We start from the raw sequence: 27,338 nt of genomic DNA, 5'->3' as shown, positions 1-27,338 counted from the left end.
AGCTGCGTCTGCGACCCACACCACAGCTCATGGCAACACTGGACCCTTAACCCACTGAGCAAGGCCAGGGATCAAACCCACAACCTCATGGTTCCTAGTCGAATTTGTTGCCGATGCGCCACAACAGGTACTCCCAGCTCGGGGATCTCTACTCAGTATTCTTTTATTTTTTTGGCTGCACCTGTGGCCTGTGGAAGTTCCCAGGCCGGGGATTGAACCTGCGCCACAGCGGTGACAAAGCTACATCCTCTTCTTAAGAGGGAACTCCTCTTCTTAATATTCTCTGATAATCTATGTGGGGAAATAATCTGAAAAAGAAGGGATGTGTGTGTATGTATCACTTTGCTGTATAGCAGATATGATCACAACATTGTAAGTCAACTAGACGTCAATGACATTTTGAAGAATGATAAAAATAATGTCTTTATTGCCCTTTGGTGATGAAGGGTGTTCCTTTGGCTAAAGTTATTTGAGAGCTCTTTCTCAGGACTTTGTAAAGAAAACAGTCCACAGATCATTAACCCCAGGGAGGCATCAGGCAGGGGTTGGGTTTTTTCCTTCTGTGGCTGTTTGAGACCAGCACCAGGGGTCTGACTTCTCTCTTTCTGTTCTGTTCTTCAACGCAGGCTCGGCTGTCTGGCAGCTCATCGCGTCTTTCCTGAGGCTGCCGATCTCGGGGACTCACTGTATCGTGGGGTCCACCATCGGCTTCTCCCTGGTTGCAATCGGTACAAAAGGCGTGCAGTGGATGGAGCTGGTCAAGATCGGTAAATGCCTTTTTCTTTTACTCTATAAGAAGGAGAGTTTACATTTCCTAGAGTATGTTTTATTAAAAGTTTCCATTCTGTTTTTTTTCTTTGCATATGAATGTTTCAAAGACCTCTATGGATAATATGTTTTCCCATAAAACTTCTGTTAGTAGAGATGCTGAACTGTTACATGTCAGGCAGTTTTTTACCTCCCGATTCTCTGTTTAATGCTACATTGTCCTCTAGCTTTGAAAAGCAGTATTGGATTTCCTGCTGTGGTGCAGTGGGTTATGAATCCGACTGCAGCAGCTTGGGTCGCTGCAGAGGTGCGGGTTTGATCCCCGGCCTGGCACAGTGAGTTAAGGATCCAGTGTTGCTGAAGCTGTGGCTCAGATTTGATCCCTGGCCTGGGAACTTCCATATGCTGTGGGTACAGCCAGAAAAAGAAAAAGAAAAAAGAAAAGCAGCATCTCTCTGTTGTTCCCAGGTAGTTCAGAAATTTATCTCGTCGAAATTGAGAGGTAATTAATCAGAGAGAGACTGGGCCCTTGTCCAGGAGTCACGATCGTGGGGAGGCATGGAAGGGAGCCCAGTGGTCCTTTACCTCGTTGTGTCCAGGAGACCCTGTCTGCCCACACAGGAAGCTCTCCACTGTTCCCTCTGGGTTGTGGGCTGCAGAGAGGTCTGGCAGCCTACTGCCTGCCTCTGACTTCAGCGAGAGGGAAATCCATTCAGCCCCATAGATACCAAGATGCCCAAGGTGCAAAACATTCGCTCACCCATCTCCATCCTTTGAAGGACCTCAGTGGCCTCAGGAGGAGCCCTGGGCTGAAAAGAGTCCTGACCTGCCAAGCAGGACACAGAGGCCAGGGAACTTGCCTGATCCCAGGATACTCACCTGAGATCCCATGAAACTCTCCTGAGAGCCCATGGAACTCACCCTAGATCCCAAGAGACGCAGCTGAGGCCTCAGGAAGTACACCTGAGAGCTGTGGTTCTAGAACAGTGGTTCTCAATTCTGGCTGCAGTTTAGAATTACCTGGAAGACAACTTAAAGATGTCAGTGGCCAGACCCCATTCCAAACCTTTTCAATCAGGATTCTGCAGGTAGAGCCACAGCATAGCTAGGTCTCCAGTGGGCAGCCAGAGGCTGCAGGGTGACAGGACCAGGCTGGCCTTGGCAAATGTAATGGAAGGTGGCCCCCTTTTCGGTGACCCTTACTGCTGGCACAGGGACTGGGGCTCCTTGTGGATTGACAAGAAGGGCAGGCAGAAGGGACTCGTGGGAATCAGCGAACTGTCTGCTGAGGCCGGAGCTGAGGGTGGCGGGGGTACCTGGGGGCGGGGAGAGTGTGCACTTGTGTGGGGCTGGGGTTTGTATCTGGGACAGTGACCCCTGTGTGGAGGTCAGTCCGCCAGGGCAGTGGGCCTGTTGGGTCCTGAGTTAAAGTGCATAATTCCAGGAATGTTCATTAATGTACATGCCTTATGTCAGTTCGCACTGTATTAGAGAAATAGGACCTGAATTATGTAGAATTTTAACATTCATTAGACTTTTTTTTAATTATTCAGTTGCTTCTTGGTTTATATCTCCACTGTTGTCTGGTTTCATGTCTGGCGTGCTGTTTGTACTGATCAGAATGTTCATCTTAAAAAAGGTAAGTGAGGCTATTATTATTATTATTATTATTATTTTTTTTTTTTTTTTTTTTTTTTTTTGTCTTTTTGCTATTTCTTGGGCCGCTCCCGCGGCATATGGAGGTTCCCAGGCTAGGGGTCCAATCGGAGCTGTAGCCACTGGCCTACGCCAGAGGCACAGCAACGCGGGATCCAAGCCGCGTCTGCAACCTACACCACAGCTCACGGCAACGCCGGATCGTTAACCCACTGAGCAAGGGCAGGGACCGAACCCGCAACCTCATGGTTCCTAGTCGGATTCGTTAACCACTGCGCCACGACGGGAACTCCATTATTATTATTTTTTACTAAGTGTTTAAATCTGATTTGGGTCCCCCTTGATTAAAATTAGTAGAGCAGGGGCAGAGGAATAATTGTCAAGACACAGCCCCCAGAAGTTGGACTCAGACATGATTACAAAGCGGCGGGAAGAGTTCTGGGTAAAGTATGCAGCCCTGGAAGTGAGGTCATCGGTCAGCAGTCCCAGGCACTGCACTCAGACCTCAGGAAGGAGAGGTCATCATTTCTTTTTTCTTTTTTCTTTCTTTTTTTTTTTTTTTTTTTGTCTTTTTGCCTTTTCTAGGGCCGCTCCCGTTGCATATGGAAGTTCCCAGGCTAGGGGTCGAATCGGAGCTGTAGCCGCCGGCCTACACCAGAGCCACAGCATTGGAGTCACGTCTGCAACCTACACCACAGCTCACGGCAACGCCGGATCGTTAACCCACTGAGCGAGGCCAGGGATCGAACCCACAACCTCATGGTTCCTAGTCGGATTCGTTAACCACTGAGCCACAACGGGAACTCCCATCATTTCTTGAATGCTAAACAGAATAGAGCGAGATTGATTCTGGTTTTGAAATTGGCACTGAAAACAGCCAGAGAATTTCTTTACCCAAGATGCAAGGTAAATTCTGTTCCTGAAGGCAGAAAGGAAGCTTGAGTGCCTGGCTTTTTTCCTGTCCTTGAGGATAGGAGAAAGAGAAGGAAATAGGAATTCCCACTGTGGCTCAGGGGATTCAGGATCCCACACTGCTCTGGCTGTGATGCAGGCGAGCAGCTGCAGCTCCAATTCAACCCCTATCCTGGGAGCGTCCATCTGCTGCAGGTGCGGCCCTAAAAAGCAAAAAGCAAAAAGCAAAAAAAAAAACCGGAGGAAATATACCTATTGGAGGTACATTTTTTTTAAACTCAATGAATTTTATTACATTTATAGTTGTACAACGATTAACACAACCCATGGGGGTACATTTTTTATCAAAAATAGAATGAGCTAAAAATGAAAACCTACTGAGATCAGTATTCTAGAAAAAACCCTTGGTAGCATGTTCCTGCCTGTCGGGGTTGTTGCACCTGCTGCTCTCCTTTGGTCACTGAGTTATACACAGGCCAGCACATCAGGGTCAGCCCGCCTTCAGCTGTCCCCTTGCTAAGTCTGGATGGGCTCTGCCTCTCGGATGATCGCAAACTTGCCAGGCCTTCTCTGTTAACATCTTGGAAGTTGCCACCCTCTCTTGCCTGCTTGCCACCCCCCCTTTATTTCCCTGCCAAGAGCCCATTCCTGGGGGCAAGCTCCTCCTCCTCCTCCTCCTCCTCCTCCTCCTCCTCCTCCTCACTTCTGCTAAAGCCTTTCTTCTCTCCCACCTCCAGCTTCCGGTCTGTCACCTCTCTGTATTCCCACATGCTCAGTGCTTTCTCATCACCAACTCTCACATGTCTCAGTGTTTGCTCTCTTGCTTGGTCCCCCGTTGGCTCCCTGACTATAAGATCTGTGAGAATAGAAACCCTGTCCGTTCATGCGGGTAGGCCAGTGCCCAGCTCTGCTTAGCCCTTCAGAGATGCCAGTTGAGTATCTGTTAAGAGGGCAGGGTGGATGCTTGGATGGGGGGCGGATGATGGGTGGATGGAAGGAAGGAAGGATAGAAGGGAGGGAGGAGGGAAGGAGATGCGTCTCAGCGAGACAGCTGGCCTTTTCATTTTAAGAACAGGTTATTTGACTAGAAAACAAAGTGACTCATGGACAGGGAGAACAGACTTGCGGTTACCAAGTGGTGCGGGTTGGGAGAGGGATGAAGTAGGAGGTTGGAGTTAGCAGATGTAAGCTATTCTGCACAGAGGGGATAGTCAACAAGGTCCTACTGTATAGCACAGGGAACTACATTCAGTGTCTTATAATAGGAGCTCCCCTCGTGGCTTAGTGGTAATGAACCTGACTAATATCCATGAGGACTTGGGTTTGATCCCCAGCCTCTCTCAGTGGGTTAAGGATCCCGAGTTGCCATGAGCTATAGGTGACAGTTGCAGCTTGGATCTGGCGTGGCTGTGGCTTAGGCTTGTAGCTACAGCTCCGATTCGCCCCCTAGCCTGGGAACTTCCATATGCTGCAGGTGCGGCTCTTAAAAAAAAATGTCCTATGATAAACTATAATGGAAAAGAATAGTGTTTTTAAAATGTAAAGGAGTTTTCTGGTGGCTCAGCAGGTTAAGGAGCCAGTGTTGTCACTGCCATGTCTCTGGTTACAGCCATGGCATGGGTTTGATCCCTGACTCTAGAACTTCTGCATGCCGTGGGTGCAGCACGTTTTGCTGGACAGCAGAAATTAACACAACATTGCAAAGCAACTGCACTTCAATTTTTTTAAAAAAGAGGGAATTCCCATCGTGACTCAGCGGTAATGAACCTGAGTAGTATCCATGAGGATTCGGGTTCGATCCCTGGCCTCGCCCAGTGGGTTAAGGATCTGGCATTGCCACGAGCTGTGGTGTAGATCAAAGATGAGGTTCAGATCCCGTGTTGCTGTGGCTGTGGCGTAGGCCAGCAGCTGTAGCTCCAATTGGATCCCTAGCCTAGGAAATTGCACATGCTGCAGGCGCAGCCCTAAAAAGACCAAAAACAAAAACAAACAAACAAAAAGGAGTATGTTATTTGAGAAAACATAAGATGTTTCAGTTAAAACAAGCAAACTGAAGGCTTTACACCTTGTGAGAGGTTACTGGCTGGGAGTCTTTCTTGAGCAACTCTTGTCCCCAAGAAAACAACATTTTGGAACCAGAGGCATTTGAGCATCTCAGCGTTTTGTTTTCAGTTCAGCCCGGGTTCCTCTTTTAGGGACCCAGCAGGTCAGGAAAGGGCCCGCCCCTCGTCCCAGACTCCTGCCCACCCTTTCCTACCTGCTCTTCACCTGCCCTGCCTCTGACTGTGTCTGGGACACCCTGGGGCTGAATCCCCTTCCAGCCCTGATCTTGCCTTTCCTTACGTCTTACTTCCCTTCAGCCCAGGCCTCCCGACAAGGACTGGTGGCCACCTAAGACCTTCCAGAATGGCTTCTTGATGAGGATGAGTTGTGCATTCTGCCAACATCCTTATTTCCACACGTTTGCATTTGACAGTAAGACTGTGAGACAGTCTCCACTTATTCTTACTTCTGTAGCTCTGTAGGTGTTTAGACTTCATGTACCCTTTTTTTTTTTTTTTTTTTTTTGGCTGCGCCTGTGTCATGCAGATGTTCCCAGGCCAAGGATCAAACTCAAGCCACAGTAGTGACAACAGCAAATCCTTAACTGTTAGGCCACTGGGTAATTCCCCGATTTTTTCCTTGTATCGTGAGTAGCTCTTGTCAGTATACAAGAGTATCTTATATGGTTATTAGAAATTAACCCTTTTTTGAATTGTATAAGCAACATTTATGTGCCAGTGCTGTGTTGAGAAGTTCCCAGTTCATATACTTGCTTCAAAATCCTCTGTACCTCCAGGAGTTCCCTCTGTGGCACAGTGGGTAAAGAATCTGACTGCAGTGGCTTGGGTTGCAGTGGAGGCATGGGTTTGATCCCTGGCCTGGTGCGGTGGGTTAAAAGGATCCGGTGTTGCTACAGCTGTGGTGCAGGTCACAGCTGTGGCTCAGATTCAGTCCCTGGCCTGGAAATCTCCATGTGCCTTGGGTACAGCCATAACATTTAAAAATGTGGGAGTTCCATATTTTTTCCGTCATGGTGCAGTGGAAACAAATCCGACTAGGAACCATGAGGTTGTGGGTTCAATCCCTGGCCTCTCTTAGTGGGTTAAGGATCTGGCATTGCTGTGAGCGGTGGTGTAGGTTGCAGATGCGGCTCGGATCTGGCGTTGCTGTGGCTGTGGCGTAGGCTGGCAGCTTGTAGCTTTGATTAGACCCCTAGCCTGGGAACCTCCATATGCCATGGGTGCGGCCCTAAAAAGCAATATATATATATATCTCCTCTATAGATCTAAACTCTTAAACTCTTAAATTTTTCCTCTGTAAAGTCTCAGTATCTAATACTCTCTCAGGTGTTAGTTTGTCTACAACACAGGCAGCACTATTCCTCTTGAAGTGTTAGATGCAAGAAATGTTGTACCGGAAGCCTAATATTGTAAAAGAAATGTTTCTTAGACAACCCACCATTCTTTTCAGCTTTTCCAAGTTGAAGGTTAAATGCTCTGGCTTGTGAAAAGATTCGGAAAATCGTAGCATGTATTTCTATATTTCAACACAGCCAACTGGACCCGTGTCACAGAGTCACACAAAATCGAGTCATAGCACTGTGGTGCTGAAGTCCCTTGCCTCTCTCAGGGCGTCCTCAAAGAGTCAAGTCTCAAAGTGTTGGTCGAAGGTGGATTTTTAGGGTCAGTGTGAGCTTAGCTAGAGGAGGGAGCACCATGGGTTCTGAAACTGATGCCTGCTAGGGGACTTAGTCCCAGCCTCACCAGTTCCCTGTCCCTAAATCTACCGCCAGCTCATGTGATCCCAGCACTTTGCCTGCATCTGCCAGGCACAGTAAGTGTCCCTTGGGAACAGCACTCCCGTGGGAGGGACAGCCCAAGACAGGGACAGGGCCACACGGGGCTGGGAGGACGTCCCCGTAACAGCGTCCGGTGTCCTTTGCCTGTGCTGCCCACAGAGGCCCCCGGAGTCCTGACCTCCCCCCTTGTCTCGTTATCATGCAGGAGGACCCTGTGCCCAACGGCCTCCGGGCGCTTCCCGTGTTCTATGCCGCCACCATCGCCATCAACGTCTTTTCCATCATGTACACGGGGGCACCAGGTAAGGACCTCGGAACCGCGTGGCTGGGCACGTTCAAGTCTAGTATTCAAGTCTAGGGCGTTGGTGGATTGGGGGCCCCCCCACTGCTCTTGGCTGTGGATCGAAAGCTTTACTCAGTGTCATTAGGGAGAAGTGGAAAGAGCAGGAAAAGCACTTGTTTGAGATCCTCGGGAGATAACGTGAAGTGCAAAAGCAGCAGACTTTCAGGTTTGCAACGAGAAAGTGGAAAGCCCCTTCTAGCCCCATTCCCTGTGCTGAATTTTTTTTCCTCAGAATGGGATCTCAGCAGAGCCTCCTGTTCTGAGAGGCCCAGAGGGGGCCCTGGAGTACGTGTGGGCAGCAGCCCTATATCCTAACAGGCCAGGGGCCCCCTCACATGGCCCTGAGCACAAACATGCAGCTTGTCAGACTAGTGACTCTAGTGATTCGAGCTGTGCTTTCTTTTTTTTTTCTTTTTTTCCGATACTGAAAGCAATGATGAACTTCTTTTCAGAATTGCTCTTTTTGTTCCCATTCTTTTTTTTTATGAGGATTTGTAAATTTGTAAAGGATTTGTTCTTTTTTACAAGGATTTAGTGTGTTAGTGGGGGAGGGCAGGGTTAAAAGTACCTTTCGGGAGCTCCCGTCATGGCTCAGTGGTTAACGAATATGACTAGGAACCAAGAGGCTGTGGGTTTGATCCCTGGCCTTGCTCAGCGGGTTGACGATCCGGCGTTGCTGTGAGCTGTGGTGTAGGTTGCAGACGAGGCTCGGATCCTGCGTTGCTGTGGCTCTGGTGTGGGCCGGTGGCTACAGCTCTGATTGGACCCCTAGCCTGGAAACCTCCATGTGCTGCAGGAGCGGCCCTAGAAAAGGCAAGAAGGCCAAAAAAAAAAAGTTCCTTTCGGAGTCCCCATTGTGGCTCAGCATAAACAAACCTGGCTAGTATCCATGAGGATGTGGATTCGATCCCTGGCCTCGCTCAGTGGGTTGAGGATCCAGCATTGCTGTGTGCTGTGGCTTAGGTCATAGATGCAGTCTCGGATCTGATGTTGCTGGGCCGTGGTGTAGGCTGCCCGCAGTTGCAGCTCTGATTCAACCCCTAGCCTGAGAACTTCCGTGTGCTGCATATGCAGCCCTAAAAAGAAAAAAAAAAAGCTTCTGTCCTTTACATTTGCAGTGGGTGCATGAAAACTTACATACGGTATTGCGTATGGTGTCCATTTCCCCATTGAGGAGCTGGTAGTATCGTGTTTCTGCACCCGCTTTGGTAGAGAGGGTTGTCTGTTTCTCTCTCTGAAGCGCACCTCCTACAGCCAGATCCCGAACGCATCCATCACTGTCAGGGTATCTGAAGTCAGCAGATACGGTAGTTTGGGTTGTTTTTCTTCTCATTCATGTCCCGTAAGGATTAAGATTCAGCTATTCCCCATATCTGACAAAAATCCCCTCCTCTCTGTTCAAAAGATAAAGATTCTGCTAAATGGAGGGAATCCTTTTTTTTTTTTTTTGCTTTTCAGTGCAGCACTTTTGGCATAGGGAGGTTCCCAGGGTAGGGGTCTAATCAGAGCTAATCAGCTGCCGGCCACTGGCAGAGCCACAGCAACACCAGATCCAAGTCTTGTCTGCAACCTACACCACAGCTTACAGCAATGCTGGATCTTTAACCCACTGAGTAAGGCCAGGGATCGAACCCGACAACCTCATGGTTTCTAGTCAGATTCATTTCTGCCGCCCTGCCCCACGACGGGAACTCTGGGAATCCTTATTAATCACTCCAACTGGATCTTCTCAAGGCGGTTTTTCTCAGGTTTAATAGCCGTATGTAATTATGTGTCTGTGTACTGCACCCTTCCTGAATGACTCAACACTTTGTAATCTTCTGCTTTGGCGTCTCTGCAGCGCTCAGGATGTGGCTCTTATAAGCTCGGAGTATTTGTGGGCAGGGCTCTCAGATGGCGGGTGAAAGCTGGGGGTGCGGTGGGGGTGGGGCATCCCAGCTGCTTTAAGTTGCACATTGTTGTGAGCTGGAGGGAGATGCAACCCTAGCATCCTCAGGTAACACTGGCCTGTTGGCCTTTCGGGCTGGACTGCTCACAGACTATGAAGTGAGTTTGCCACGACTGTTTGCCGTTACATTAAAAAAACCACACGCAGGAGTTCCCGTCGTGGCACAGTGGTTAACGAATCCAACTAAGGAACCATGAGGTTGCGGGTTCGATCCCTGCCCTTGCTCAGTGGGTTGGCGATCCAGCGTTGCCATGAGCTGTGGTGTAGGTTGCAGACGCGGTTCGGATCCCGCGTTGCTGTGGCTCTGGTGTAGGCAGGTGGCTACAGCTCCAATTGGACCCCTAGCCTGGGAACCTCCATATGCCACGGGAGCGGCCCAAGACCAAGAAATAGCAAAAAGACCAAAAAAAAAAAAAAAAAAAAAAAAAAAAAACCACACGCAGAGAGAAAGCAATTCTGTACCACGAGGTTCACCCCACCCCAAGTCCATGCTCTCCTGAAGCGTCACAGCTTTTTTTTTCAACCTTGTAGAAGTTTTATGTCTTAGGGAGTTTAGCAGGTTCAGCAGGTTAAGGACCCGATGTTATCTCTGTGGGGGTTCGGGTTGGATCTTTGGCCTCCCTCAGTGGGTTAAGGATCTGGTGGTGTTGTGGCTGTGGTGTAGGCCCGTACCAGCAGCTCAGATTTGACCCCTAGCCTGGGAACTTCCATATACTGCAGGTACAGCCCTAAAAAAGAAAAAAAAGTTTTATGTGTTAGAAAATATACAGACAGGAGTTCCTTTTGTGGCTCAGTGGGTTAAGAACCCCACATAGTGTCCGTGAGGATGTGGTTTGATCCCCGGCCTCGCTCAGTGGGTTAAGGACCCGCTGTTGCCAAAAGCTGTGGTGTAGGCTGAAGCTGCAGCTCCAGTTCAACCCCTAGTTCAGAAACTTCCATGTGCTGCAGGTGCAGCCTTTAAAAAGAAAACAAAACGTGCAGACATAATTACAGGAACACTCTCATTTACAGAATATACCGTAGGATGACCAAAAGTCGTATCCAGCTCTCACAAGGGATAATGGTCCACTTCATTCAGTTTCACCCTAGAAAACATGACCTTTTAGCATCTCAGTCCTTTCCTGGAGTGCTGGTTAGGCCCCGAGCACCAGGTGGAAAGTAACCTGTAGCCGAGAGAGCTCTGCCCACCTGAGCCCTTGCTCTTAGTTCTCTCTAGGCTCTCAGAGCCCAGCTTAGCTGCACAAAGAGCCAGGCAGCTGTCAATAGGCAGACACCTGCTGGTTGGTGATTTGAGAGATGAGCAAATGAAGGCTGGGTGCCTTTGTCATGCCGAGTCCTAGAAACAGGAATTGATGTAAACGATGATCATGTGTCCCTGTTTCTGCGTTTTATTTTTTGAGCCTCTATTCTTGCTCCCTTGCTCTTGGTCCAAATGTCAGAGGACCAAAACTGTGTGAATTTTATTAAAATTTGACTTTTTATGTACTCACCTATTTTCTCTTTTTTATTCACCTTTTTTCTACTGCTCTTTTTTGGTGTAGTTTTATTGCAGATCTGCTAAAAGAATCATATTCCCGGAGTTCCCATTGCGGCTCAGTGGTAATGAATCCGACTAGTATCCATGAGGACGCAGGTACCATCCCTGGCCTCGCTCAGTGGGTTAAGGATCCGGTGCTGCCATGAGCTGTGGTGTAGGTTGCAGACTCGGCTCAGATCCAGCATTGCTGTGGCTGTGGTGTAGGCCGGTAGCTACAGCTCCAATTGGACTCCTAGCCTGGGAACTTCCATCCGCCACAGGTGTGGCCCTAAAAAGAAAATCGTATTTCTAAGAGATTAAGTTATTCTAGAGAAAATGAAACTATGTAATGGGTTGCGGCAACTTAAGGATGATATAAATACCTCATAGAGAAGTTGTGCGAAATAAATGATAGGAGTTCCTTGGATAGCTCTGCACCAGGATCCAGCGCTGTCACTGTAGCAGCTTGGGTCACTGCTGTGGCTCAGCTTCGATTCCTGGCCTGGGAACTTGCACATGCTGAGGATGTGGCAAAAAAAAAAAAAAAAAAATAAATAAATAAATAAATAAATAAATAAGTGCTTTTACTGAGCTGATTTTTTTTTTTTTTTTTTTTTTGGCTTTTTGCCTTTTCTACCTCTGCTTCCTGCGGCATATGGAGGTTCCCAGGCTAGGGGTCGAATCAGAGCTGTAGCCACCGGCCTACACCCCAGCCATAGCAACTCGGGATCCGAGCCGCGTCTGCAACCTACACCATAGCTCACGGCAACGCCGGATCCTTAACCCACAGAGCAAGGGAAGGGACCGAACCCACAACCTCATGGTTTCTAGTCGGATTCGTTAACCACTGTGCCATGACGGGAACTCCTGAGCTGAGTTTAACATGAATTGATCCTTTGCATCTTCTGAAGTCCTCTAGGAAACTGGTGATATTGCCAACACCCTCTAAGGTGGGAAACGGGCCCAGCAGTGCCGACTGGTACCTGCGGTCATGTAACTAGTAGGGTGCAGAACCAGACTTGGAGGTGGGCAGACTAGTTCTGAGCCCCAGCCTTGGTTAGGACATTCTGATTGATGTCAGACACCGTATCTAGGGCCTATCATTAATGTCACCGTTAATGACAGTCACAATACATCAACTTCATGCATTCTTTCCCTCCTCTTCACACGTTCTAAAAAATGACTTCCAAGGAGTTCCTGCTGTGGCACAGTGGGTTAAAAATCCAGTGTTGCCACAGCTGTGGCCTAAGTCGCAGGTGCAGCTCAGATTCGATCCCTGGCCTGGGAATTTCCGCATGCCACGGGTACAGCGGACAAAGAAAAAAACATTACTTCCAATACATTTGGAAGCCTGGCGCTGTGTTTTTTCTGTTTATTTAATGGCCAAGTAATGTGAGTCTACATTTTAAAGTAAAAAAAGAAACAAGCACTTGAAAATTTTCCTTTCTACTTAAATTTTTTCCACTATAAAAGTAAGGTAGGAGTTCCCTCGTGGCTCAGAAAGTTAAGGATCTGGCATAGTCACTGCTGTAGTATGGGCCACTGCTGTAGTGTGGTTTGATCCCTGGCCCAGGGAGTTCCACAAGCTGCAGGTGTTGGCAAAATAAAAAGCACAAAATAAAATCTTTGTCAAGAAATAAATAAATATATATATATATATATATACACATTATTATATATAAGTAATGTTAAGAGGGTGGCATTTAGAAATACTGAAAAGTCTGAATCTTTTTTTTTCTTTCTTTTGGGTGTGGGGGGGACTGCACCTGCGGCATATGGAGGTTCCCAGGCTAGAGGTTGAGTTGCAGCAATAGCTGCCAGCCTAAGCCACAGCCACAGCAATGCAGAATCCAAACCGTGTCTGCAGTCTACACCACAGCACACAGCAATGCTGGATCCTTAAGCCAGCATGTCCTAAGTCATCCTGTCTGTTTTCCCACACAGGTCTGGAGAATTTCTTGCTAGAAGTTTTCCGGGGGGGTGGCTGGCATAAAAAGGGAAGGTAGTCAGAACTGAGGGTACAGCCACTGTGTGCCTCCACTCAGAGAAGGACTTTGCTAATAATGTCTTGGGCCCCTGGGAGTGTTTCCAGAATATCCAGTAGGTGAGCCCAGATCCCTTTTATTTCTTCTTTTTAGGGCCCCACCCATGACATATGGATCCAATTGGAGCTATAGCTGCCAGCCTACACCACAGCACAGCAACTCGGGCTCCAAGCTGTGTTTGTGACCTACACTGCAGTTTGCAGCAATGCTGGATCCTTAACCCACTGAGCCAGGCTAGGGATCAAACCTGCATCCTCATAGACACTGTGTCAGGTTCTTAACCTGCTGAGCCACAGTGGGAACTCCCAGATCCTATTTTAATTTAAACCTTGAAGGTTTTTGCCCTTCAAACTAGACATTAATTACATCCTATCATCTCCTCTGGGGTCATCTGTAGCCGTGGTGGCGAACTTGGGGATGAGGTTGAGCTGGGAAGATTCATTTCTACGATGACTTGGTCCTCTGCTCCCTTCAGAATTTGCCTGCCTTTCTTTCGATCTGGAATTCACCCCTGCGGGTCCCTTTCTTCCTTAGACCGTTTCTCTTCAACACACCGGGCCCCAGAGAGAAAAGGAAAGAATGAAATTGGTGAACAAAGAAGAGTGCCAGCCTTAACCTTACTCAGTTTGAACTTTTCAGAGATGCTGACGAATGGCATTTTTATGCACGGAGGTGAATTCAGTGGTTCTCCAAGGACTGTTGAATTACAGTGCACTGTTTTCACTTCCTCTGTTCCTCCTCTCTAAATTATTTTGAAGTTGTTTATATTCCTGGGCTCAGTGTGATCTGTTTTACTTTGCGTTCGCCCTGACGTTTCTCAAAAGTCATCCTTCTCCTTCGGAGGCTGAGTTAGCACTTTAAAAAAATTGCCTGTGCATTTTTGTCCTTAAAAAAATAATTTGCAAGAAGCAAAAGTAACTTGAAATAAAGCGCTCACTTGGGTTGGGTTGGGTTGGAGACAAGCCTGAAGCTTATTTTTAATGAAAGGCTTCAGCTGTGCCGGACCTGGTTTTTGTTCAGCATTTAAAGAATGAAGGCTGAGGTTCGGGGTGTTCTGCTTTGAGTTGTCAGGGGGGATCAGCTAATGAAGGTTTCTTTTTTTTTTTTTTTTTTGTCTTTTTGTTGTTGTTGCTATTTCTTGGGCCGCTCCCGCGGCATATGGAGGTTCCCAGGCTAGGGGTTGAATCAGAGCTGTAGCCACCGGCCTACGCCAGAGGCACAGCAACGCGGGATCCGAGCCGCGTCTGCAACCTACACCACAGCTCACGGCAACGCCGGATCGTTAACCCACTGAGCAAGGGCAGGGACCGAACCCGCAACCTCATGGTTCCTAGTCGGATTCGTTAACCACTGCGCCACGACAGGAACTCCTAATGAAGGTTTCTAAGTGTGGTCCTAGACCAGCAGCAGCAGCGTCACATGGTCACTTGTCAAAAATGCGGACTCTCAGGCTCACCCCTCATCCCTGCAGAATGGAGCAAGAATGCAGCCCAGTGGTCTGTGTTTGCCAGGAAACGCTCAGGGATCTGATGATGCATGTCCGTTTGGAGGCCCGCTGCTTTAATTACATCTCTACCACGGCCTTTTACCGAAACTCTGCTGTCCTACCATGGTTCCGCAAGGGGCACTCTTCAGAAGCTCTAATGAGCAGCCTTTGCTCACTCCCTACCAGCAGATGAATTCTCCAACTTAACCAGGCCTGGTGTCTGGCTTCCTCAGAGCGGTCTGCACCTGAGACTGGGCTGCCACCGCCTCCTCTTCCTCCTGCGTCTTCTCCCCCTCCTCTTCCCCCTCCTCCTCCATCTCCCCCTCTGTCCCTCCTCCTCTGTTTCTTCCTCCTCCATCTCCTCTCCATCTCCTCCTCCCCCTCCTCCTCTCCCTCCTTCCCCTCCTCCCCCATCTCCTCCTCCTCTTCTTCCTCTAGTGGCATCTCTTCTGGTCCAGCCCCAAGGAAATCAGAGCATCAGCCTCCCCTCAGGTCCCTGCCAACTTGGGAGAGGAGCTTTGTCCTCAGAGGACCTCTGTGTCCCATGTTACCATTTTTGAGTTCTGAGCTGTAGAGAAGCCTGGCATTGCAGCTTCAGTGGTTCTCAGCCCTGGGTTGGGGGGCCCTGGGGTGAGAAGGGTCTCTAGTATCACCAAGAGCTGAATTCAGAGCAGAGTGATTGAAACTCACTTCCTTCTCAGAATTAATATAAATGAAACCCTGGTTTGAGAAAGCTGATACCATACGCAGAAAAAAAAATCCAAATTTAGGAAATAGCATTTTAAAATTTCAAAGTGATGCTTTTTTTGTTATTGTTGTTCTTTTTTTTTTTTTTTTTTTTTTTTTTTGTCTTTTTGTCTTTTAGGGCCGCACTGGCGGCACATAGAGGTTCCCAGGCTAGGGGTCTAATCGGAGCTGTAGCCGCCAGCCTACGCCACAGCCACAGCAATGCAGGATCCGAGCCATGTCTGTGCCCTATACCACATCTCACGGCAATGCCAGATCCTTACCCCACTGATCGAGGCCAGGGATTGAACCCTCATCCTAATGGATGCTAGTCAGGCTCATTAACCACTGAGCCATGACAGGAACTCCAACAATGCTTTATTTTCTTAAAGTTGCCCCCAGGATTCCTTTTACATAGGGAGCGCCTCTAATGCTTGAATATGTTGATCTAAAACCAAAACAAACCCAAAACTAGTAACTCTGTTCATCAAGTCAGGGAGTAGTAGTAAAAAGAGATTCTACAGGAGTTCCCATCATGGCTGCTAGTTAATGAACCCAACTAGTATCCATGAGGATGCAGGTTCCATCCCTAGCCTCGCTCAGTGAGTTAAGGATCCAGTGCTGCCTTGAGCTGTGGTGTAGATGCAGCTCCGACCCCACCTTGCTGTGGCTATGGTGTAGACTGGCAGCTGCAGCTCTGATTTGAGCGCTAGCCTGGGAACTTCCATATGTCTCGGGTGCAGCCCTAAAAAGACCAAAAATTAAAAAAAAAAAATGATTCTACAGATGAGGTAAACTTGTGTATTAGTTACTGTGGATCGATGTCCACAATACATTGTTATGTGAGAAATGAAGGCACAGAACAATATGAAGTGTGATTTACAGCTGTTAAATTTAAGAGGAAAAAAAAGAAATTCTTACAAATACTTTGCAGTGTATGTTTATGTCTAGAAGATGCCTGGAAAGATATACTCCCCCCCCCCCAAATAGTTAATAGTGTTGGTTCAAGAGGAGAGAAACACGAATTTTTTTTAAATTTTATTCTTATTTATTTATTTTTTGGTCACCCTGTGGCCCATGGAGTTCCTATGCTGCAGCTGTAACAATGCCAAATCCTTTAACCCGCTGTGCAGGGCAAGGATTGAACCTGCATCCTAGACCTGTAGAAATGCCACTGATTCCGTTATGCCACAGTGGGAACTCCCAATGAGGAATTTTCATATTTGTTCATCATACAGTTTTATTATACAGCTTTATAATAAGCATATTTTTTTTCCTGTTTCTTTTTAGGGCCACACCCGCAGCATGTGGACGTTCCCAGGCTAGGGGTTGAATCAGAGTTGCAGCTGTCGACCTACCCCAGAGCCCCAGCAGTGCGGGATCTGAGCTGAGCCTGTGACCTACACCACAGCTCACGGCAACACCAGATCCTTAATCCACTGAGCGAGGCCGGGCATTGAACCTGAGTCCACGTGGATACTAGTTGGGTTTGTTACCATTGAGCCAACGCAATGGGAACTCCACAAGCATGTATTATTTATCAAATTAAAAAGAGAAAGGAGAGGGTGTCTAGAGGCTTAAAGTGGAGTTAATTTAAGGAAACTAATATGGCCTAAAGCCTTCTTGGTTTTATAGAAGTTCATTTAATTTTATTAGATGCTAATAATGATTGTCCTATGTGAAAATTGAGAGCGGTGACCGAGTCATGACTCCAGAAGGCTGTGAGTTTTCTAAAAAGTTCCATTGACTTCTCCCCCAAGTCCGTTGGATGTTCTGATCTTTGGGGGGTTTGGGAAAGAATCGCAAAGATGCTTGAGGTTAGAGCTGAATCACTATTCATCATATCTTTGCTGTTCAGAAAATGAAAGAGCTTGAGATGAAAGGCCATTGAGGGGTTGGAGCGAGGTCTGGGCTTCCGAGCACCCTGTGTGGGTTCCTGGCAGCCACTGTTGGCCCAGGGACCGGGAGCGATTCAAGCCATGGCCTACTTTGCTGTCCACGGGGTGCGGGGCGGCCGTGCCTCGGCACCCTCTCGAGTGTCGTTGCTGGAAACCAACTCGAGAGCCTCACGGGAAGGCAGTTCACTATGAAATATTTTTGTCCACAACTTTGCTGTAAAAATGTCAGCTTTGAATTTTTGGAAGAAAACTAGTTTTCCCTCAGAGGTACATTGACTGAAGTGCTTTTCTCTGCTGGATTTTTGCTTTTAATTAAATTTTTACCCATGAAATTTGATTTTAATGGATTTAGTACAGTTTAGAGCTATAGCCCATAAATAACTGTCAGTCTATGTTTCTTTTTTAATTAAAGTATTGTTGATTTAAAAAAATTTTTATGAAAGTATAGTTGATTTCAGTCTGCGTCTCTTATATGCAGGCTTTAAAGTAAATTCTGATGCTTTTTAAAATTTTTACTTTATTTTTACTTATTAATTTTTTGTGTCTTTTTAGGACCGCACCCATGGCATATGCAAGTTCCCAGGCTAGAGGTCGAATCGGAGCTGCAGCTGCCGGCCGGCACCACGACCACGGCAATGCCAGATCCTTAACCCACTGAGTGAGGCCAGGGATTGATCCTCATGCCTACTAGTCGGGTTCCGTTACTGCTGAGCTACAAGGGCAACTCCAATTTTAATTTTAGTTTTTTTAATTTTAATTTTTTTTTTTTGGCCTCCCTGCAGCATGCGGATCACACCCAGGCCCCAGCAGTGACAAAGCCAGATCCTTAATCCACTGAGCCACCAGGGAACTCCTTTCTTTATTATTGAAGTATTGTTGATTTACAGTGTTGTGTTAGTTTCAGAGGTATAGCAAAGTGATTCAATTTTATACACACACATATATATAATGAACACGCTTTTTCAGACTCTTCCCTTATACATTATGACAAAATACTGAGCAGAGCTCCTAAACAAAAGGTCCTTGTTGATTATCTATTTTATATATACATATAAAATGTAGCGCACCTCTGTTCATCTCAAACTGCTCATTTATCCCACCTTACCCTTTCCCCTTTGGTAACCAGTGTTTTTCTAGGTCTTATAGGTCTATTTCTGTTTTGTATACGAGTTAATCCTGATGCTCTTTTGATGCCCTATTAACTTACTGAATTGCTGGAATAATTTGGGAAGATGCGAATTCTGTCCCCTTTCTGCTCCTCCCTCTTCTCTTAGGACCCACGTTCTTTTGCCCCTTTGCTCCCCCCTCCCCCCACCCTTGATTTTCATCTGCCCCCACCCCCCACCCCTTCCACCCCCAGCGACGTGAGCCCCTGATCTCCGTCCGGTTCTTGTGACTGAGAGGCCGCCTTCAGAGCCTCTTGACCACTTCCCAGGCCAGACCGTGCGTGAAGGCAGCTGTGATGGTAGAGGTTCGAGGTGCAGGTGACCCTGTGGCTTCTTGTCTTAAGCGTCAGAAGGTCATGCAGCCGGCCTCAGTTTCTCCCTTTCGGGTGCTGGTCCTCACAGCCCCTGGCCACCACATGACCTCAGGGGAGAGCATGGGCGGGGGGGCTTGGAGCAGTGCGTGTGGTACCCCCTCTGCCTTTGCTGTGGGCCCCGCTCAGTGTGGATGGAGGGAAATGGGGCCTGAGGGCAAAAGTGTTCGCTCACTGAAATATTTACACATCTGGCGTTGCCATTGTGGTTCAGTGGGTTAAGAACCCTATTAGTATCCATGAGGACACGGGTTCGATCCCTGGCCTCTCTCAGTGGGTGAAGGATCCAGCGCTGCTGCAAGCTGCAGAATAGGTCGCAGATGCGGCTCAGATCTCACTGTTGCTGTGGCTGTGGTGTAGGCTGGCAGCTGTGGCGCCAATTCAGCCCTTAGCCTGGGAAACTCCGTGGGCTGTGGGTGTGGCCTTGAAGAAATAGAAAAGAAAAAGAAATGTACGTATCCCTCTCCCAAACTGCCTCCCCATCCCCAAGGCCCCCAGGGCGCGCCTGTCCTAGATCAGGTTAACATGGTGAAGCCCAAAGTAGAGCAGTTAACAATTTCACCAACAGGAGGAGCCACAGGGGAAGTGGCGAAACGCCTTCAGAAACCAAGTACGTGTAAGCCTTAGTTGGCATTGCCGTTGGCTGATCAGTTTGGCGTTGGTAGTTTACAGCCACCACTCAGGGCAGCAAGAAGCCACCTCACAGTGGTGCTTTACCACCAGGACGCTGACATAAAGATGGAAAACAGAAGCAGGAAGCTGTGGCCACAGGCGTGGCCAGTGAGGTCAGATGGAGTAGTTTTACGAGCAATTCCAAGCCGCGGATCCTGGGACAGAGCCAAGCTGGGGCCAGGCTGCCAGTTCCTCGGTGCAGCCCCACGTGGGGCCATTGCTTCTGGAGTCACTGGAGGTTTGAGGACAGAGTGGCCTGGCCACTGAGTATCTGTGCCCACCAGTGACCCAAGCTTTATTATAGAAAAATGATAAATAATAATAGTTTTTTTTTCATATTTATGTATGCTAATCCTGACTTCCCATTTATAGTATTAAGTACCTCTTCTTCCTCTTACCATTACCAGAATGTCTAGTAATACCTTAACTGAGGAACTTTGAGTTGGCCTAAACATATAAGATGGTTAAGGAGTTTCCTGGTGGCCTCGCAGTTAAGGGCTCAGCATTGTCACTGCTGTGGCCTGAGTCACTGCTGGCATGAGGTCGATCCCTAGCCCAGGAACTTCCACTTGCTGTGGGTGGGTCAAAATAAAAAGGTTAATGGTGTAACAAAGCGTGCATTATGAGTTATTTACTCTAAGAGCAGAGTTTTAAATAGTTTACTCTTTTCAATCTTTTTTTGAAAATTTGAAAACCTTTTTTACAAGTTTAAAAGAGTTGAGGGATGGAAGTTCCCCTTGTAGCTCAGTGGTAACGAGCCCAACTAGTATCCATGAGGATGCAGGTTCGATCCCTGGCTTCAGTCATTGTTAAGGATTCGGTGTTGTTGTGAGCTACGATGTAGGTTGCAGATGTGGCACAGATTCTGTGTTGCTGTGTCTGTGGTGTAAGCTGGCACCTGTAGCTCCAGTTGGACCCCTAGCCTGGGAACTTCCATATGCTACAGGTGCAGCCCTAAAAAGCAAAAAAAAAAAAAAAAAGTTGAGGGGTGGTGGGTTCCCCCCGCCCCAGGAGTCATAGACGTGCCAGGCCCTCCTGAAGGGCAGGGCAGTAAATCAGACCCACTGTTCTCTTTAAAAGCAATTTACGAAAGTATGTGTTTATTAGAAATTTTTGAAGTTAACAGTACAAAAGTCTCTTCAGTGAGATGGAAGAGCCCCCGCCAGGGTCCATCTCTCTGCAGGAGTAACCATGGATTCTCTCCAGAACTTTTCTGTCTATTTGCATGTGTGGTAGGAGTGAAGGCATCGGGTGGTTTTCTCTTCCAAGCATAAATTGGATCGCCCTACACATACCATGACCCAGCTGGCCTTTCTTTTTCTTTTTTTTTTCTTTTAAAGTTTATTTATTTATTTATTTATTTTGGTCTTTTTGCTATTTCTTGGGCCACTTCCGCGGCATATGGAGGTTCCCAGGCTAGGGGTCGAATCGGAGCTGTAATCTCCGGCCTATGCCAGAGCCACAGCAACGTGGGATTCGAGCCGCGTCTGCAACCTACACCACAGCTCACGGCAACGCCGGATCGTTAACCCACTGAGCAAGGGCAGGGACTGAACCCGCAACCTCATGGTTCCTAGTCGGATTCGTTAACCACTGCGCCACGACGGGAACTCCCCAGCTGGCCTTTCTAACTTAACTAGATCTTAGGCCCCTCTCTTTATCAGTACACTTCTATCTTCTTCCTTTCTCATCTGTGCACTAACTTGTGTCACATTTCCATGCTGATTCCTGTCCTGGTAGTCTTGCAAAAATGTTTTTCTGTTTTCTTTTTAGGGCCGCACCCGAGGCATATAGAAGTTCCCAGGCTAGAGGTCAAGTCGGGGTTGCAGCTGCCGGCCTACACCACAGCCACAGCAGTACCGGATCTGAGCTAGCTGTGTCGGCAGTCCACTCCACAGCTCATGGCAATGCCAATCCTTAACCCACTGAGTGAGGCCAGAGATCGAACACATATCCTCATGGATACTAGTCGGTTCTTACCCTGCTGAGCCACAATGGGAACTCCTGCAAATTCTTACTATTACAAATAATACTGGAGTGAGTACTCCTGTGGCTGTGTCTTTGTACCTGTACCAGGATGCATGAATTATGCCTGTCTCCCAGGGACTGAAGAGCCACAAAATTCAGAGTCCCGGGCCCTAGGGACCCCTCAGGTCTGGGAAGCATGGTGTCCCTACAACCCGAGCCCACCTACCCTCTTTTTTAGCTAATGGAATGGCAGCCTAGTAGGCTCGACTGGATGTTAATGGGAAGTTTTTCTATGCTGTAATTCCGTGAGTTGACACTTTAAAGAAGAGTCAAGTTTGACGGTCCATGTCCTTTTTGAAAACTTTTCTATCTAAGCTGACTTGAAAAAAGGTTTTTGGAGATTTCCTGGTGGCCTAGCAGTTAAGGATCTGGCGTTGTCACCGCTGCGGCTCCAGTCACTGCCATGGAGCAGATTCGATTCCTGGCCCAGGAACTTCCTCATGCCCTGAGTACCAAAAAAAAAGTTTGTGTATATGGTCCTAGTGGCACGTCTGTTTATTTATTTATTTTTTATCTTTTGTCTTTTTAGAGCTGCACCTAAGGCATATGGAGGTTCCCAGGCTAGGGGTCCAATCGGAGCTGTAGCTGCCGGCCTACACCAGAGCCACAGCAATGCCAGATCCAAGCCGCGTCTGTGGCCTATACCACAGCTCATGGCAACACCAGATCCTTGACCCACTGAGCAAGCAGGGATGCTGACTATATCGAAACCAAAGAGGTGGCATCTGGCCTGGCTGTGTCTGCTGTAGACCTGGGCTTCAGGCTACTGGCATTGGGGGCAGGGGGACCCCTTTCCCACCCCTTTGTCTACTCAGAAATTTAGATCCTGAGATAATACTATAAATGTGTTTATTCCCTACTTAATAGGCTATCTGTGCCAATAAAAATGCCAATTTTTATTTTTATTTAAAATGTGTGTGTGTGTGTGTGTATGTGTGTGTGTTTAGGGCCACACCTGCATCATATGGAAGTTCCTAGCCTAGGGCTTGAATCAGAGCTGTAGCTGCTGGCCTACACCACAGCCAGAGCAATGCCAGCTCTGAACCGCGTCTGCGACCTACACCACAGCTCACGGCAACGCCGGATCCTTAACCCACTGAGCGAGGCCAGGGAGTGAACACTCAACCTCATGTATGCTGAGCCACGACGGGAACTCCGAAGCCGATCAATTTTTAATAATTAGCTTACTCATCAATGTAAATACCTATCCACAGGGATAGTTGTCGCAAATACACAGCTGTGGACCCCAAACATCTAGCACATTTTTCTGGGTGAGAGATGTATTAAACGCAGAATCCAGGTGATCCACTCAGCTTTGGGGAGTGGCGAGTGTGTCGATGTGCTTGCTGTCTGGCCTCTCAGAAGCGTCCAGTGACAACCCCGTGTCGCCTTCTTCCCCCAGTGCTGGGCCTGGTGCTTCCCATGTGGGCGATCGCTCTCATCTCCTTCGGCGTTGCACTGCTCTTCGCCCTCTTTGTGTGGCTCTTTGTGTGTCCGTGGATGCGGAGGAAAATAGCAGGTAAGGGCTTTTTTTATTCTTCTGGTTTACACAAATGTCTGATTCCTGAGGCCTCGGGTGTGACCCATGATTAACTTCCCCAGGAGGGGAGGACTAGCCCGTCCAGGACACGCGCTGGGATACAGCCCAGTCCTGGTCTCTGGCTCCTGGCTGTTCGGATTCAGACTTTTTCTTTCTTTCTTTCTTTCTTTTTTTTTTTTCTTTTTGCCTTTTTCTAGGGCCGCTCCCACGGCATATGGAGGTTCCCAGGCTAGGGGTCTAATCGGAGTTGTAGCCACCAGCCTATGCCAGAGCCACAGCAATGTGGGGTCCAAGCTGCATCTGCAACCTACACCACAGCTCACGGCAACGCCGGATCCTTAACCCACTGAGCAAGGCCAGGGATGGAACCCACAACCTCATGGTTCCTAGTCGGATTCGTTAACCACTGAGCCATGACAGGAACTCCCCCAGACTTTTTCTTGAGAGATCCTAGTTGCCTGCATAACTAGAAGGTAACAGTGCCTGATGCGAAACTCAGATTGTAAAGTAAACCTCGCTTTAAGAGAAGACTTTACTCCCTGAAGAATGGCTGAAAGTAAAAAGTGTGATAACCGGGAACTCCTGTCATGGCTCAGGGGTGACAAACCCGACTAGTGTCCATGGGGACGTGGGTTCGATCCCTGGCCTCGTTCAGTGGGTTAAGGATCCAGCATTGCCAGGAGCTGTGGTGTAGACTGGCAGCTGCAGCTCTGGATTCAACCCCTAGCCTGGGAACTTCCATATGCCGCAGGTGCGGCCCTAGGAAGCAAAACAAAAAAAACAAAAAAAAACAAAAACTGTGGTAACTGGAGTTCTCAGACCTTGTTGGTGACATGAAAGGTGGTACAACCATGGCAGAAGTTAATTAGCAGTTTTCCCATAAAGTTAAGCAAACATTAACCATATGATCCAGTAATTCCACTCTTAGGTATCTATCCAAGAGGAAGAAAAAGACTTGGACGTAAATCGTGTAGTCGTAATAGCCCCAAACTAGAAACAACCTAGATGCTCATTAACAGGCGAGTGGGTAACCCACTTACGCTGTATTCATACAATAGAAGGCGCATTAGCATTGAAGAGGATGAGTTCACAGCAGCCAAGACACGAAGGAGGACATCCTGCATGTTTCCAGGGAGATTAATCCATAGCCATAAACCACTGGTTGGTGGAGACCCACTGCAAAGGGGCGTAGGGAACTTCGAAGTACAGGGGGGATTCTGCGGGGATTGAGGAAGGGACTCGGCAGGGACACGGGAACTCTGTTGTGGGGAGACTGTGCCGGGATGGAGGGGCTACGGTGGGGGGGACTCTGCAGGCTAGGGACACAGTGAGAACTTTCTAGGACTTTGTCTTAACTGGGGAGTGGTTATAGGCTGTACTCCATGCCCAAGTCATCAACCCGTGCATTTAAAATGTGTAAATTTGTAAATGGAAATTATACCTCAAAACAATTTAAAAAAAAAAAAAAAGAATATGGCTTAAAATGGGGGGAGCTATTTTCCTGTCATCAGTAGCATGATTGAATTCCAAGTCTGGAGGCCGAATGCTTTTACAGGGCTCTCAAAAGAAGTATTTACTTTTGGGAGTTCCCATCGTGGCTCAGCGGAAATGAATCTGACTGGCATCCATCGGGACTCAAGTTCGATCCCTGGCTTCCCTCAGTGGGCTAAAGGATCTGGCTGTGGTGTAGGTTGCAGACATGGCTCAGATCTGGCGTTGCTGTGGCTGTGGCCTAGGCAGGCTGGCAGCTATAGCTCCAGTTCGACCCCTAGCCTAGGAACCTCCATATGCCGTGGGTGTAGCCCTAAAAAAAAAAAAAATTTACTTTTGGCTTCAGAGTAAGTCTTAACAATCATATTTTCATATGAATATGGATGAATTTTAAAACCCATTATTTCTCACAGTTCCCATCATGGCTTAGTTGTTAACAAACCTGACTAGTATCCATGAGGACAAGGGTTCCATCCCTGGCCTTGCTCAGTGGGTTAAGGTTCCAGTGTTGCCATGAGCTGTGGTGTAGGTCACAGACGAGGCTTGGATCCCCAGGTGCTTTGGCTGTGGTGTAGGCCAGCAGCCATAGCTCTGATTCAACCCTTGGCCTGGGAATCTCCATATGCTACAGGTGCGGCCCTAAAAAGACAAAAGCCAAAAAAAAAAGAAAGAAAGAAAACCCATTATTTCAAAGAGGCGCAAAGCAAATGAGGAGACATACCATGCTCATGAGCAGAAAGACTCAATACCATAGACATGTCAGTTCTTTGCAAATCAATCTATAGATTTAACACAGTTGAAATAAAAATCCTAGCAGGGTATCTTGTAACATTTTGTCTAAATGACAAGTCACTTTTCAAATTTATATGGAGAGGTAAAGGAACTAGAATAGCCAAAATAATTCTGAAAAAGAGTCAAACTGGAAGACCTAAACTGCTGGGCTTTAAGGAGGGCAAAAAAGCTACAGGACAGTGTGAAATTAGTGAGGAGACAGACACCCGGATTAACAGAACAGCATGCAGAAGCAGACCCACAAATACGGCCAGTCGATTTTCTACAAAGGACAAAATCAGTTCAGTGAAGGCAAATAATCTTTCCCATAAGTGGTACTGGAACGATTGAACATCGAATGCCAAAAAAGGAACCTTAGCCTAAATATTATGCCTTGTAAAAAAATTAACTCAAGATGCATCATAAAAAATTATATAATAATATAGCAAAAATCTTAAATGTATCATAGATATAAATATAAAATAAAAAACTGTAAGACTTTTAGGGGAAAAAGTGGGAAAACTTCTGAGACCTTGGGTAAAGCAAAGATATTTAGATCTGATATCAAAAACACAATTCACAGGAGTTCTCTCGTAGCACAGCAGATTAAGGATCTGGCCTGTCACTGCAGTGGCTCAGGTCATTGCTGTGGCGTGGGTTTGATCCTTGGCCCAGAAACTTCTACATGCCACAGGCATGGCCAAAAACAAACAAACAAAAAACAACAGCAACACACAATTCATAAAGGAAGTTGGTAAATTGCACTTCATCAAAATTAGAAATAATTGCTCTGTGAGAAACACTATTAAGAGAATTTGAGAAGACAAGCTACAGACTGGGAGGAAGTGTCTGCAAATCCTGACAAAGGACTTGTATTCAGAATACATTTAAAAAAAACCCAGAAAACAACCCAGTTAAGGAGATCCTGTTGTGGCCTAGTGGTAACGAACCCAACTAGTATCCATGAGGAGGTGGGTTCAGTCCCTGGCCTCGCACAGTGGGTTAAAGATCTGGTGTTGCTGTGAACTGTGGTATAAGTCACAGATGGGGTTTGGATACTGTGTTGCTGTGACTGTGGTGCAGGCCAGCAGCTGCAGCTCCAAAGGGATCACTAACCTGGGAACTTCCACATGCCACATGTGTGGTCCTTAAAAAAGAAAAAAAAACAACCCAGTTAAAAAATGAGGAAAATTTTGTGGGGTTTTTTGTTGGGTTTTTTTTTTTTTTGTCTTTTTAGGAGCACCCCAGGCATGTAGTGGGTCCCAGGCTAGGGGTTGAATCGTGAATTGGAGCTGCGGCCCCTGGCCTGTGCCACAGCCACAGCAAAACTGGTTCCGTAACCCACTGAGCAAGGCCAGAGATTGAACCTGCATCCTCATGGATACTAGTCAGATTCTCTTCCACTGAGCCACAACAGGAACTCCAAAACTGAGGAAAAATTTGAACAGGCACTTCACCAAAAGATATCGGAATGGCATACATATAAATAGAGAGAGAGACCTATGAAAAGGTATTCAGCATAACTGGCCATCAGGGGAGTGCAAATTTAAATCACAGCGAGATATCAGCACGAACCTATTTGAATGGCTTTTTTAAAAAAAGGACATGGAGTTTTTGTGGCTCAGCAAATTAAGAACCCGACATTGTCTCCGAGAGGATGCAGGTTTGATCCCTGGCCTCACTCAGTGGGCTAAGGATCCAGTGTTGCCACAAGCTGTGGCATAGGTGGCAGCTGCAGCGCCAGTTGAACCCCTGACCCGGGAACATATGCCACAGGTATGGCCCTAAAAAGAACAAAGAAAAAAAATGTTAAAAGGACAGTATAAGTGCTGATGAGGCTGAGAAGAGGCAGAAATGCTCCTGCACCCCTGGTGGGAATGCAGAATGGTACCACCGCCCCTCAGGAAACGGTTTGGTGGTTTCTTTTCAGATCGAATATACACTTACCCGATTCTAGGCATTTTACCCTAGAGCGATGCACATTCAAATTCACACAAAAGTCTGGATGTGAATGTTTATAGCAGCTTGATTTGCAGCCACCAAAAACTAGAAACAGGAGTTCCCTGGTGGCTTAGCAGGCGAAAGATCCGGCATTGTCACTGCTGTGGCACGGGTTCGATCCCTGGGCCCGGAATTTGTGAATGCTGCTCGGCCAGAACA

General features: G+C 47.5%; 1 protein-coding gene across 21 annotated transcripts in view; it reads left to right on the top strand.

The window, feature by feature from the left end:
• SLC20A2 (solute carrier family 20 member 2) overlaps positions 1–27,338 on the top strand; it is a 116,000-nt gene that overhangs the window by 72,166 nt on the left and 16,496 nt on the right. For 19 of the 21 annotated variants that reach the window (XM_085004380.1, XM_085004381.1, XM_085004384.1 and 16 more), the window contains 4 exons: positions 627–767; positions 2,322–2,407; positions 7,383–7,479; positions 22,779–22,895. In XM_085004380.1, the coding sequence (XP_084860506.1) occupies positions 627–767; positions 2,322–2,407; positions 7,383–7,479; positions 22,779–22,895 (441 nt within the window). Of the gene's footprint in view, positions 1–26; positions 768–2,321; positions 2,408–2,441; positions 2,867–6,595; positions 7,480–22,778; positions 22,896–27,338 lie in introns of those variants that run through there. The other 2 variants (XM_085004399.1, XM_085004400.1) reach the window with 2 other exon arrangements.

Source organism: Sus scrofa, chromosome 17, assembly GCF_054392235.1.
Source record: "Sus scrofa isolate SSC_HxYL_T2T_F1_AM1 chromosome 17, Sscrofa_HxYL_maternal_Yorkshire_Landrace_v2.0, whole genome shotgun sequence".
Classification (NCBI taxonomy): Eukaryota; Metazoa; Chordata; class Mammalia; order Artiodactyla; family Suidae; genus Sus; species Sus scrofa.
The sequence above is the reverse complement of the archived record's forward strand: the minus strand, read 5'-3'. Positions and strand labels throughout refer to the sequence as shown.